The 13,961-nt window shown below is 44.3% G+C and overlaps 1 protein-coding gene across 1 annotated transcript in view; it reads right to left on the bottom strand.

Moving 5' to 3' along the window:
* Positions 1-13,961, bottom strand: part of LOC146195436 (putative sodium-dependent multivitamin transporter) — a 112,993-nt gene that overhangs the window by 57,384 nt on the left and 41,648 nt on the right. The window contains exon 4 of the mRNA XM_084596797.1: positions 13,526-13,577. Within this exon, the coding sequence (XP_084452923.1) occupies positions 13,526-13,577 (52 nt within the window). The remainder of the gene's footprint in view (positions 1-13,525; positions 13,578-13,961) is intronic.

Genomic DNA, 13,961 nt, shown 5'->3' with positions numbered 1-13,961 from the left:
TGTATGGGGCTGCGAGCGAAAATTTCAATGTATCGCAGTTACCACTCATACGAAAAGCTCATTGCAGATAAGTGAGGAAGGGTGAGGGTTATTGCTGACGTTCGTTTATTCAGTGCATATCGATAAAAGATTAATAGATTTTGGCAGGCGTTCCTGAAGGCAGCACAAAGGACAAACCCTGTCGGCAAATACTGAGTGCGGCGCAGAAGCCAGGCGCAATTATCTTATGTGGTGTGCTAAGATCATCTACGCAACATCGGATTTAATCCATCACTTGGCACTCGCGAGGCCTAACTCCTCGATCAGAAGCATCCTGTGTTGGCAGCAGTTTAGCGTGAAATGTTCTGAGCCCACATGCGTTCTCAGATTCGGCGACGCCGCTTGGGCGATGGGATCCCAAGATTAATTTTGCCACGAAGCACCTTTTTCTTAAGAAATCGGTGGTAAATAAGTATGTTGTTTTTTGTTCTGTGATTCGTGCATCCAGCAAATCAAGCGCTAGTTAGAACCCTTTGCTGCAAGTGATGCATAAAAGGGGCTCTGGGGTGCTACTTGCTAGATATGGTACCCTATGAATATTGGAGTCGAAATTAGCAGCTTTGCGAGGAGCCTCAAATTTACACATAATTTTAAACTCTGCTTTTGGCGACTGCTCACAACCTTTTGGAGCAACAGATTCCCGCAAGGACCGCTCACTAAGCTTACATGTTGAGAGTTGACAGTTGACAGCCGTGGGGTGCGGACGCGTGTTCCATCGCTCCTCCGATTGCACGTGGCTACCGGAAACGGACGGACTGGCGACAGCGGGAGCTTCCGAGGCGTCAAATAGATGAGTTCTTTCTTTTATTAACTTTATTTCGTTTTCAGCTAGTTAGGTTAGGTGCAGCCTAAAGAATAGATTTTCGCTCTTGGTCCTAGCGGCCTGGTTTTTCGTGCCGGCAGCTAGGTTTTCTTGGCGTTCATTATTTAGCTATCTTGTCTAGATAAATATTTTTTTTTTGTCCAGGCTATTGGCATTCGCAGAATTGGTTTTTAACGTGTGTTTGCTAGTCGTTTCTTGTGTCTTCTTTTGGCATTCTGTATATTCTGAGAATTCGTAATAGATATAGCTCAGTCGATGAGCGCTTAAGATGTGAAATCAAAAGAAGGTAAAGTGTACTAAGTGTGAGGCGCAGGTTGATCTCAAGGAAACGCGTTTTGACTCTGTAGGTGAAGCGGAAGGCAGCGACTTTTTGTGTCGGTTTTGCGTACTGATTGCGCGTCTAGATAGATTTGATCAAGAAAGGGACAGTTTAGTGTCTCGTGTGGATGAGTTAGAAAATGAAGTAAGTTTGTTAAGAGCGGAAAATCAGAAACTGCTTGGACAGCTTACTCAAGCTGAAAAAAAAAGGGCCGACTTTATCCTTGGAACCAACGAGGATGAACATTCCAATGCGGGCCACGTGGCAGGGGCCAGCACTGGCATGGAAAGCATAATCAAAGTAGGTCAGGCGGATCCGAACCGTCAGAGTTACTTAGAAGCAGCTAAGACGCCGGAAAAAAAAAGGAAGAAGTAAGGCAGAATGAAAATCCCAGAGATAAGGACACAGATAATCGAAAGCAGGAGCCAACAGTTGGGAGAGGGAGAGAGAAGGCCCAAGTACTTATCGCCGGAGATTCTAACATGGACAGGTGCAAGCGAGATATCTTGGAACGTGTAAGGGGTGATAAGAGAGTGTTGGTTGGAGCCTTCTCAGGGAGAGCAATGAGGGCAGTGCTAAAAGAGAGTAAAAATAGGCTGTTGAAGAATTCCGCAGAGCGCAGTATGGTAATAGTAGCCGCGGGGCTAAACGATGTCCTAAATGGTGACGCTGCAGGAGTGGTGGAAAGTTTAGCTAAGGGAGTTGACGAGATCAGGAAGATAGCACAGCAGACGCAGATAGTTGTATGCACAGTACCAGAGGTGCTAGGATTGAACGGAAAGATGGAAAAGGACGTGGTGACAGTTAACCAAGACATAAGAAAGTTAAGCCTGGAGAAGCGTTTCGAAGTGGTTGAGGTAAACAGGGAGGTACAAAAAGCAGGTTTTGGTAGGGCTTTTCAGAGAGATGGAATTCATTTTAACAGAAGGGTGGGAGCAGAGATCGGCTGGCGCCTAGCAGGCAGGGCTGTAGCTTTTTTAGGAGGTTCGCGAGGACTCCGTGCACAGAGGTAGTTAGAAGTGAAGCAGAAGAAAGTGTAATAATGGAGGCTGAGCCCCCAAAAATGGCAAAGAGTAGGTCGAGAAAGAAAAGTACAAAAAAGAAATTTAACACTAGGATCAGCTACATAAACATGCAAGGAGGTAGAAAAAGAGCGAAATGGCTAGAGATAGAACAGCAGTTGAAGGATGACAAAATAGGTGTGTACGCTCTTTGCGAGACTCATCTCAGGGATCTAGAACGTGCGCCGTTTATAGAAGGCTACGTCTGGGAAGGGTGCAACAGAACGAGAACGGAAAAAAAGGGTGGAGGGGTAGGTATGTTGATACACCAGCGAACAAATTGGCAAAGAATTAAATCATCTTGTAAAGAGCATATCTGGGTTTCAGGAACAATTGCCGGCATAATGACATGGCTGGGGGTAGTTTATTTAGGAACAGGACATCAATGCAGGCAAGAAAACAGGGATCTTGTTGAATGTCTCAGTGACGATATAAGCCAGTATGGAAACGGGGCCAATATTATTCTACTGGGGGACATGAACGGCCACATCGATGATCTGGATGGATACGCGGATTGTAACGGCAAGCTAATCCTAGATTTCTGTGAGCGACACGATCTAGTTATAGTAAATACGAGAAACAAAATGTGAAGGCCAAATCACGTGGGAATTCCGCAACAGGCAGACGACCATTGACTATTGTCTAATGTCGCAGGAAATTTATAGCAAGGTCACAAAAATGGAAATAGACGAAGAAGGGGAGTGTAGTCTGTGAAGTGATCATCAACGTATTAGTCTGCAGATGGGGCCCTTGATGAAAAGAGAAATGAAACTTAGACAAAGCGTAAACGCAAAATTAAACGACGATCAAATAGCGCAGATAGCAGCAGACATAGAGGAAGCAATAGAGAAAAACCCCATGGAAGACTGGGATTATGAACAGGTAAACTACTCATAAGGAGGAAAATTCAGGAGGTTAAAGTAGCAAACCGCTGGAATGGAAAGAGGAAGCCACGGAGCTGGTGGAATAAGGAATCAGGGAAGCTATTGAACAACGACGGGCTGCTTCAAGGGAACACCGAATGGCAAAGAAAGCACAGGTATCTCAGGAGGAAATCGACCAAAAATGGGAATCATATCGACAAAAGAAACTTCAGGTGCAGGCCCTCGTCCAAAGTAAAATAACAGTCCACCGATCGCTGGATGGCTGATATACACGATGCCTCTAGAGGCGGAGCAAGAAAATTCTGGAACCATATAAGCTGGCTAGGGAAGAAGAATAAAAGAAAGCAGGATCGGATTCAAGATAACGAGGGAAATTGTTTAAAGGGAGATAACGCAGTGAACTACATTATATCAGTTATAGCTGAGTCATGTAAGAGCGACGATAGGGTAATCTCCGCAAAACAGGAAGCAACACAATGTAGCAGAATACAAAGCAGCTTAGAACTGACCAATCTAAACTGGAAAAAGGCAGAAAAAATATTCCTAAAAACACATCTACAGGAATAGATGGAATTCCGATCAAGCTGTTTAATGAACTCGGTCCAAAAAGTAAGGAAACGTTGTTAAAAGCTCTGGAAACAGTCATAACGAATAAGCAAATTCCGGACAGCTGGCGGCAGAGTAAAATGAATTTGATCTTTAAAGGGAAATGAGATAGGATGCACATAAAATCCTACAGGCCGATTACCATAACATCTGTTATGTACCGTCTTTGCCAAAAGTAACCAGGCTGCTCCGAAGGCTAGCGGAGCAAGCGCGCGACCATGTTGCGGCGTTGCGCTCGCTGTGGCTTATCGGTGCGCGTCAGCTCCGATGGTACAACAGCTGACGTAACTTCGCACCCTCACTCTCGCCCGTTGGATGATAAAAACTAGGCGCGTATGATGTGCCGGCTGCGGTTTCACGTGTACAAAGCTTGGTTGTGCCCAGCGAGGGCGCTCAGTATAGCGACGGGGCTATTCGCTCTTCTCGGCAACTTCCCTGAAGCTGATATTATGTCGCGTTTCTCGCTGTTTTCTGTAATCCGCTGCTGAAACGCACCAGCAGTATTGCGCTTTCCTGCGTTTTGATGCGTCTGTGCATTAAAGAATGATAACGCACCTCGAAATTTCCATATGATTTCTCCAAGGTGCTTTGCGTAGTGTCACATTACGGGTCGTAACTCCGGTACAAAGATATGGGAAAGCTTGTGAACCCTTTCAAGCCACCTTATCTCTTTTTTAGGCTTGCAAAATTGTCTTAGCCCCTCGGGGAGGCTGTTTAAAAATAAGTGGAATGATTGATTCAACAAGTTTTGCATTTGCTTGTAGGCAAGTTTTGGTTTAAGTAAAGAACTAAAATGAAACCTTCCTCACGCTTAGCCATTCTATGCACATGATCGCTTTCTCGTTCGTGGAACCCTAACTTGAGGGCGACACTATCTGGCAAACCTAGCACATATTCGTCCTAGAAAGGAACAAGAAAGAGCTCACCGTGTCTACTATCAGTCGGTTTTCCGCAGTTGCCGAGAAGGGTGAATAGCCCCGTCGCTATACTGAGCGCCCTCGCTGGGCACAAAAAGGCTTCGCACGCGTGAAACCGCAACCCGCACAACATACGCGCCTAGTTTTTATCATCCAACGGGCGAGAGTAAGTGTGCGCAGTAACGTCAGCTGTTGTACCCTCGGAGCTGACGAGCACCGATAAGCCACAGCGAGCGCAACGCCGCCAGGCGGCCGCGTGCTTGCTCCGCCAGCCTTCGGAGCAGCCTGGTTATTTTTGGCAAAGACGGTACAGGTTAGCCATGCAGGCGGTGAAATTAAAGGTGCAAGCATGGGTTGAAATTAACAAGATACTCGGAGAACTTCAGAACGGCTTTAGAAATAGTAGGCGCTTAGATGATTGCCTGTTCATGCTTACTCAATGCATCGAAATATCTAGAGTGGAAAATAGACCTTTGTATTTAGCCTTCTTGGACATAAACGGGGCGTACGACAACGTAAGCAGGGAACTCCTGTGGAACATATTAAAAGAAGATGGTATCGGTTATGAGATAATAGAGTTCCTACGGGAAATATACCGGGATAACAAAGTAGAAATTACGTGGGAAGGGATAAGAAGTACGGAGGATGTCAGAGTATGCAAAGGATTAAGACAAGGCTGTCCTCTATCACCGGTGTTGTTCATGCTTTATATGATAAACCTGGAACGGGGGATACAAGACAGTAACCTAGGTTTTACCCTGTCATATAGATTAGGTGGAAAGGCGGTAGATCAGCGCCTTCCCGGTTTGATGTATGCAGACGATATTGTGCTGCTAGCTGAGAGTCTGGAAGAATTGCAAACTCTAGTTAAGTATTGCGGAGACGAAGGGGACGCTCTAGGCTTCAGTTTCAGCGCAGTTAAGTCGGGTCTGATGATTTTCAACGTCTCATCTGATCAGGGTCTTAAAATCAAGGCCATGAAATACCTGGATTAGCAGAATATAAATATCTGGGGGTATGGGTAAACGAAGGATTGGCATATATACATTGGAAAGCATGAACAATCACTTAAGGCCAAGGGGCGAAGGAATGTCGGGATAATGAAGCATGAGGCATTGTGGGGATACAATAGGTATGAGGCTTTGAGGGGTATTTGGAAAGGAATTATGGTGCCCGGACTTACCTTCGGAAATGCGGTTTTGTGCCTAAAATCAGAGGTACAGCCGACATTAGAAACAAATCAGAGATCCGTTGGACGATTAGCACTAGGTGCCCACGGCAAAACTACAAATGAGGCGGTACAGAGAGATATGGGCTGGGCATCTTTCGAAGTACGGGAAGCTCAGAGTAAAATATTATATGAGGAACGCCTGAGGAAATTGGACAGTAACGGATGGGCAGCTAAAGTATTTAAATACCTGTACCTAAAAAGCGTTGACTCACAATGGAGGAAAAGAACTAGGAAACTAACTAGTAAGTATGCTAGTAACAATGACGGACAAATAAAGAGCATTAAGCAACAGGTGAAAAACACAGAAGGTAAAAATTGGATAAATTCGATGGAAAAGAAACAGAGTGTGGAATTATACCGAAAGTGGAAAATGCAGATCAGGAAGGAAGATTTCTTTGATAACTCAAGAGGCAGTGCCCTACTTTTTGAAGCTAGATCAGGGTGCCTTAGAACACGCAGCTACAAAAAGAAATTTAACAATGGAGATGATGCATGTGCTGTATGTGGAAACTCCGGTGAAACAATTGCCTATATTATACTCGAATGTAATGGTATCCATCCGGAAGTTGGTGCAGGCGCAATCACTGTTCCTGAAGCTCTGGGGTTTAGAGATAACAGTGGCCGGGTAAATAAACCGGCGGTGGAAACTAGCAAAAAACGACTGGAAGATTGGTGGCTTAAAAGCAGAAAAGTGACATAATGATAGTAATGTCGAAACAAATATTTTATAAATAGACTGATGGTTTAGTTAACCAATCTAAAGCAATAATTAAGATATAGGGAGAAAAATGAGCATGATAGCTACTGCTACCACCCCGTTTCAAAGGGGACGCTCCTATATTCCATCCATCCATCCATCCATCCATCCATCCATCCATCCATCCATCCATCCATCCATCCATCCATCCATCCATCCATGTGACTTCACCTCGGTTTTCTCCCACTTGTCGCGGGCAGGAGGTGATTTGTCGCGACTTATTTACTTCATTTATTCTTTCGCGTAGGATTTGGTTGAGATGAGAAGGGAGAGGATTAGCATCATTTCAAGTCACCCATATCTTCAACTCCTAATAAAGGTAGTTTATAAAAATTTGCATTGCAGTAACGATTGATGGGATACCTATTTCTCGTGTGCGTTTTCAAGTTTTCGTAAATAGCTTTTCATGGGTTGTTTACCGTCAGCTGAAACTACACAATGATGCATTATTACACGATCATTGTCATTTTCAACAAGAAGTCGACGGTACCTGTGGTGTACCAGGCTGTTTAAGCAGCGCTGCCGGCCAAGGGCATCGGCAGGTGTATTTTGTTTTATTTATTTATTTATACAGGTTCATACTAGGCCCATCAGGGGATTAGTGTACGGCAAAGATATAAAAAGGCAATGTAGAACTCTGGCTCTATGTGTGTGTGTGTGTGTGTGTGTGTGTGTGTGTGTGTGTGTGTGTGTGTGTGTGTGTGTGTGTGTGTGTGTGTGTGTGTGTGTGTGTGTGTGTGTGTGTGTGTGTGTGTGTGTGTGTGTGTGTGTGTGTGTGTGTGTGTGTGTGTGTGTGTGTGTGTGTGTGTGTGTGTGTGTGTGTGTGTGTGTGTGTGTGTGTGTGTGTGTGTGTGTGTGTGTGTGTGTGTGTGTGTGTGTGTGTGTGTGTGTGTGTGTGTGTGTGTGTGTGTGTGTGTGTGTGTGTGTGTGTGTGTGTGTGTGTGTGTGTGTGTGTGTGTGTGTGTGTGTGTGTGTGTGTGTGTGTGTGTGTGTGTGTGTGTGTGTGTGTGTGTGTGTGTGTGTGTGTGTGTGTGTGTGTGTGTGTGTGTGTGTGTGTGTGTGTGTGTGTGTGTGTGTGTGTGTGTGTGTGTGTGTGTGTGTGTGTGTGTGTGTGTGTGTGTGTGTGTGTGTGTGTGTGTGTGTGTGTGTGTGTGTGTGTGTGTGTGTGTGTGTGTGTGTGTGTGTGTGTGTGTGTGTGTGTGTGTGTGTGTGTGTGTGTGTGTGTGTGTGTGTGTGTGTGTGTGTGTGTGTGTGTGTGTGTGTGTGTGTGTGTGTGTGTGTGTGTGTGTGTGTGTGTGTGTGTGTGTGTGTGTGTGTGTGTGTGTGTGTGTGTGTGTGTGTGTGTGTGTGTAGAATACGCACACGATGCGACAAAAATACTGCAACACTTCAATGGCAGCGACATGATGAACAGTACACACTATATAAAATAGACAAATCAAGACACGCTGCAACAGTTTTGTTAACAAATTAATAAAAGAAACACTTGAAACTACCAACTGTGTCCATAGATAAATATATGATCATTTGATAATGAGAAAAAAATTATGACTGAGAGACTGAGGGACAATGGCATCTGGCAAACTCTGCCAATAGTGTATTCTTCGGAGGAAAAAAAAAATTAGAAACATTTACTGTGCAGCTATACTCTCTTATTATCAAGCTGTTGTCGATGCGCGCGGACACATAAGTTTCTTTACGTAGGTTTCACTCATAACTACGGTTTTAATTTTAGAATATTAAAAAGTAATTAATATTAATATTAAAAATATTAATTAATATTAAAAAAGAACATAGGAAGGGATTGGCGCGCAAATCGAAAGTACCAAATACTAAAATGGGTAAACAAGAAGTTAATAATCTGACGTAGAGGATGTGACGCCACGCAACCGAAAGTAGAGTCGAAAAAGGGATTTAAGCGCAATTTGAAAGTACATGGCAAAACAAAGTAGTGAATTAGCAACTAGACGCAACCAGAAGCAACCAACAGCAGCATCCGTGCTTTCGGATTACTCCAATGCAGATTCTGCAATGCTCTTTAATTTTTGATGAAATGTTTAAATAAAGACCGGTTTTCATTTGTGAACATTGTCACATTGGACTTTGATTTACTAAGCTTCAAGTTCCATGTCCTACATCACCGAGTTGAAATTGTCCTACAAGCGGTTCTGAACAATTTCACTGCCAACGTAACGATAGATACGGGAATACTAGCGTATAGTCTGACGCCGGTAGTAACAGTTTCGCTAAAGGCACACTGCAGCACTTTTTGCATAAAATTGGGCTTTCGGCGGTAAGCTATAGTGTTTCATGCTGCGAACGCGAATATCAGATTAAAATTAGGCAGAAAAAAGCAGGAATAGCCTTTTTTCAGCAGAAATACGCAGCCCGCACGACGGGGCTCTCCGCGGGTCACGTCGCCGCGGTGAGTGGCCAAAACGTCGCGTGACGACATTCTGAGGACCGGAGAAGCTGCCGATGCGGCTCCTTCGCTGCGCTGAGCTGATCGCTGCTCTCTGCGGCTTTGTGATTGTCATTATGGCATGCCATTTCCACACGAATGACCATCGGGATGTTTACCGCATGTAGTATCCGTATTAGATACGCACACAAACGATGCAGCACTTCCGTTGTGGGAAGCCTAGATATGGCATGAAAACTTGCTTTAGTTACAGGGAGGCATTTTGAAAAGTATTGTGTGTCATTATTAGCAGCAACTGCATAGCCCTCTGCGAAACCTCGCCCTGCATATTCCTGGGAAGGAAGGGCAGCGAACAATGCCCTAGCCGACTACCTCCGTTTCAGGCCTCTCGCCCCGCCCGAAAGGTCATTGTTGTGAAAAATGAGCCCAAAGCTTGGTGTACAAAATCGTGCTTTGAATGCCAGTCGCGGTACCTTGGGGAAGCGAAGGATTTTATAGAAAGGGTGAAGCAGTACACTTGCTGCCACCAGAAAAATTAACGATAAGCGAAGCGCGGTTGCGGAGCTCTGCAATGCATACGAGGCATTCACGGGGCCATTATGCTGGAGACCACGTATATGCACGCAGAATGTTGCTTGACTCATACGACATTTAGCAGATGCTGAAAGATTTTCCTTTTTATCGTACTGTTACAATACACGTTTAGTGAATTAACGGCTGACGTACGTTGAAAGCCAAGCTTGAGCTCCTCCGCACCCATACCTTCATAAGAAAGCCTTGTTCCGAAATGTGTTTTTTTACAAGACCTTCGTCGTTTTTATTTCCAACTTAATGTGCATCCCCAAACAAGACAGGGCTATGTAAAATGACAAGGCAACAACGGGTGCAAAATTGAAAGGCCATGTATGAACAACTTCAATGATTGATTGCTTGGGCGTACCGAAGGAAACCTTGCTCTTTGCACTCCTTACCTAAATGCGCCTATGCCCAGCTGAGCGGTACATTCCTTATCTTCTAATAATGCTCCAGTAAGGGTTCCACGGACATATCAGGCACGTGCCGTACTGGACAAGATCTCGCAGTCTTTCACAACCTAGCTTTGACACAGCAGTGGGCTCTTCTCAATAATACGCTGGTTCGCAATAGGCATCAGTGCATGCTACTGATGAGTTCTTCATTTTTAGCACAGAAGCCGTTGCGCGAAGCTTTTGCTCAAAAAAAAAAAATGAGACACGCAAATACAACCGTGCGCCGATGCTGTCTGACCGTCCCATCATGAAACTGCAGTCCATGAACGGATCGCAGAATGACTGTCCCGACTGTTTTGTACAAGAATACAGAAGGAACCGCTTCATGGTTCAGTAATGTTTTTTTTTTTGTCAAAGCCCTATAGAAATCGCATTAGGAACAAACTGCATGTAGTCACAGTTACGAAAATGGAATGTTTCCTTTGGTCGGCTTGAATTTATCTCTCTTGTCAGCAACGCCGCATTGCACCGCGAGCTTTTAATACAATGGAAGATTACATCATCGAGTCCAAGCTGTTCGTGCATCCGAACACATGCAGAGCTGAGTTTTATCAGGTGCACAACACTAAGTTGACGTATTTTGCGCGTCCGCAACGCACGCAAAATGAGGAACAACGCACGCCTAAAATACCTCCGGCTCCTCACAGTGACGTCACGACAGACGGAGAAGCGAGGTTTTTTCCTCCGCTTTCCTCCTGTGTAGCAGTCGCGCGGGCGCGGGAAAATATGAATTGCGCGCTTTCAGTCGACGATTGCGCAGGTGTTTTATGCATAATCGAAAAAGTAACCTCACAGGCATGATCAACAAATAATGTACTTCAAAAGCCTATGTTATTGGTACATTTGAAAACTGCTGCAGTGTCCCTTAAGGTCATTATTATGCACAAGAAAATGAAGCGGGTCTAAAACAGAACCTTGCGGGATGCCAGACAAAACATTCAGGTACGATGACGATACGCCATCTGGAACCACTCGCTGTCTTCTGCCTCGTAGGTAAGCTTCAGTCTACCTCGTAAATTAACCAGGTGCGTTAAGTACAGAGAGCTTCTGTAGCAACAACGTGTGTGTTACTGAATCAGCAGCCCTGCCGAAATCCAAAAATATAGTCTACTTGCCTACCAAGGTTAATTGAAGAAGGATTGTCGGGTGTAAATTCTATAGCCGTTTGTCACATAAAAACCCGGCTCTGAAACACTGTTGCCTTGTGGCGTTGAAGTTATTAATATTAAGACGACTCAAAAGGTTGATGTAAATGATGTGCTCTAAAGTTTTGCAACACACGCTAGTCAGGGAAATCGCTCTATAGTTAAAAGTTAGTTTTTCACTGCTCTTTTTGACGGGTATAAAATTTGCACACTTTCAATAAAAAGGAAGCGCATCTTGTTGAAGGGATCTCATGGAAAAAAACGTTAAGAAAGTAGCAACAGAAGTGTCACAGATCTTCAGGATGAAGTTGAAGACATGATCTAGACTAGAGGTAGAGTGGACTTTATTCTTCTATAAAAGTAAACTAGTATCCTGTTCTGAAAATTAAATCTCTGTCATTTGCGCGAGACTGCTGCTGCTCTCAAAACCAGTTATTGCTGGTTCCGATTGCCGACTAAAAATAAAGATGAAATGTTTCTGCCATCGTTGTAATATCAGCCGCGTAGCTGGCGCCGTACAAGTTGTCAGGAAAGGATCCCGTATTGTTTAACTTACTTTTTACGTACTTCCAGAATTCTTTTGGGTTACCCTTAATTTGTTTTTCTCTAGAATAAACAAATAAGCACTTTGAGCTTCACGACAATCTTGTCATAAATTTGATGATTTGTTTCCATTTTTACTGTATACGCCATGATCGCGAGATTGACAGTAGTGACGAAATAACAGTTTCTTTTACTTTTAGTACCCGAATGGGTTTTTTCAGCGAGGGTTAATCATTTCGACGTTTGGCGGTAATGAGTCGCGATGGAATGTACCGTTCAATCAACGATAGTAATTTTGTTTTTAGCACGCGTTATATTGCATTCACGTCAAAGCACAAGCTAAGTGACTGTAATCGGGTAAAAGCACGCACAGTTCGTGTGATACGGAGACATGATCGCCTTCTTCATAAATATTTTTTGTGGAGTTTTAACATGGTGGCGCGTAGGAGCTAAAGATATGTTAACAAGAACATGTCGTGATGAGATATTCCTCGTATGCGAGATATTCCTGGTATGCTGCTACTGAAATTTGCACAAGAATAAATCTAGGAAACAGACACTAGTCGGTCCAACACGTGTTGGCATTTCAACAAATTGTAACAGTGAGTGGGTATTTATCATTTCAAGAAAGGTTCTACGCCAAGAAGACGAGTTGCACGGCACTGCCTCATATAAGAGTCATTTTACGTCTGGCAGGTTGAAATCTGCAGCAAGCATTACCTACGAAGTTTTCAGAGATTTCGTGATAGGGCTGGGATATCACACCTTTTGAATCACAGATGGGGGGAGGGGGGGGGGCTGGGAAACCCTCTTGCATGTTGTGGCTTAGGGATGGGAAAGTGCTGCTTTTGAACATCGCTGCCGACCCCCATGTCGATGCCCCCTGCCCCGTTCCAGAGGGATTGTTTAAGATCATGTTCATCGAGATAGTCTGCGAACAAAATTCTATGGAGGAGACCTCACGACCAAACGAGCCGCATCCAGTAGGGCAGCTGCCTTGTCGCCATCGTCTGCTCGACGCTCCTTCAAAGCTGTGACGTCATCAAACAGTGTTAGCCGTAAGCATTTCCTATTTGGCAGCGGAACTCTCGAGTCTCAGAGTGCTTTCTCTAAAATGAATTTGCCAGAAAAGTAAAGCGCACTCAATTGGGCTGCTTTGCACACATAACCTTAACATTGAGAACTTTTGATACAAACTTAACTGATATCTTCAAACATCGAAAAACTGCTGGAGTTGCCATTCGAAGGCCGCGTTACACAGCTATCCTGGTGTAGGCGTTGTGGTAGAGAAGTGAGAAGGATGCCTGTGGTGCATGCAGATGACAGATGACATGACCGGGCACTGATTTGTCGGTGGTTGTGTGATCTTACAACATTAGATTGTCAACTGGCTAGATGCTGCCTACTCAAGCGTCGCTTTGAGACAATAGGGCGGATAGAAATCGAACACTTGTTACCCAAAACAGACATGGATGCTTAGGCCTAGCAGCTTATTCGTAAAGATTAGGTAAAAGAGGACTTTGTAATCATGGTGGTTTTTTTAGATACTGTAGTAGCTAAATATATACACTGTAGGTGCGTTTATGTTTACTGCATGTTCAAGATAGTGTTTTGGATGACTAATGTCATTCTACATGGAGTTCCTCAACGAACGCATTGCGGTGCACATTTAGATCTCGACACACAATGGACACTAGGGGCAAAAATATGTAAAGAAATACTAGTCGATACTAATACTGCGGATACATACTTGTTGAAATTGCAAGAGCAGCGCTGTAGATTCCAACAGCACCAAGGGTTTGCTGAAAAAAAAAGCACGAAAAATTATTGAATCAGCAAACGGGACTTGGTAGTGCTGCAGCATTTATCAGAACATTTATCAGAAATACGGAATTTGCAATTTGCATTTGGAAGCACCGGTAAGACGGTCATTTACAGAATGACAGTATGGAGCAGCTCGTTCATTTAACACAAGAGCGTGCACATTTGGATCGGTGGCAGAAACTGCAGCAGTGATGTCTACACTCATAACGACAGTACGGTGTCGGTGGTACACGAAGTAAGTCCCCTAGAATCAGTACTCGACCACTCCGGAAGCGGGCAATGTGAAAGAGCATCAGTGTCAAAATGTTTACAACCTAATCTGTAGGTTACGTGGAAGGTGCATTCCTTTAAACGCATAATAC

This window comes from Amblyomma maculatum, chromosome 3 (genome assembly GCF_055883805.1).
Source record: "Amblyomma maculatum isolate TAMU_Amacu chromosome 3, ASM5588380v1, whole genome shotgun sequence".
NCBI classification, from domain to species: Eukaryota; Metazoa; Arthropoda; class Arachnida; order Ixodida; family Ixodidae; genus Amblyomma; species Amblyomma maculatum.
The sequence above is the reverse complement of the archived record's forward strand: the minus strand, read 5'-3'. Positions and strand labels throughout refer to the sequence as shown.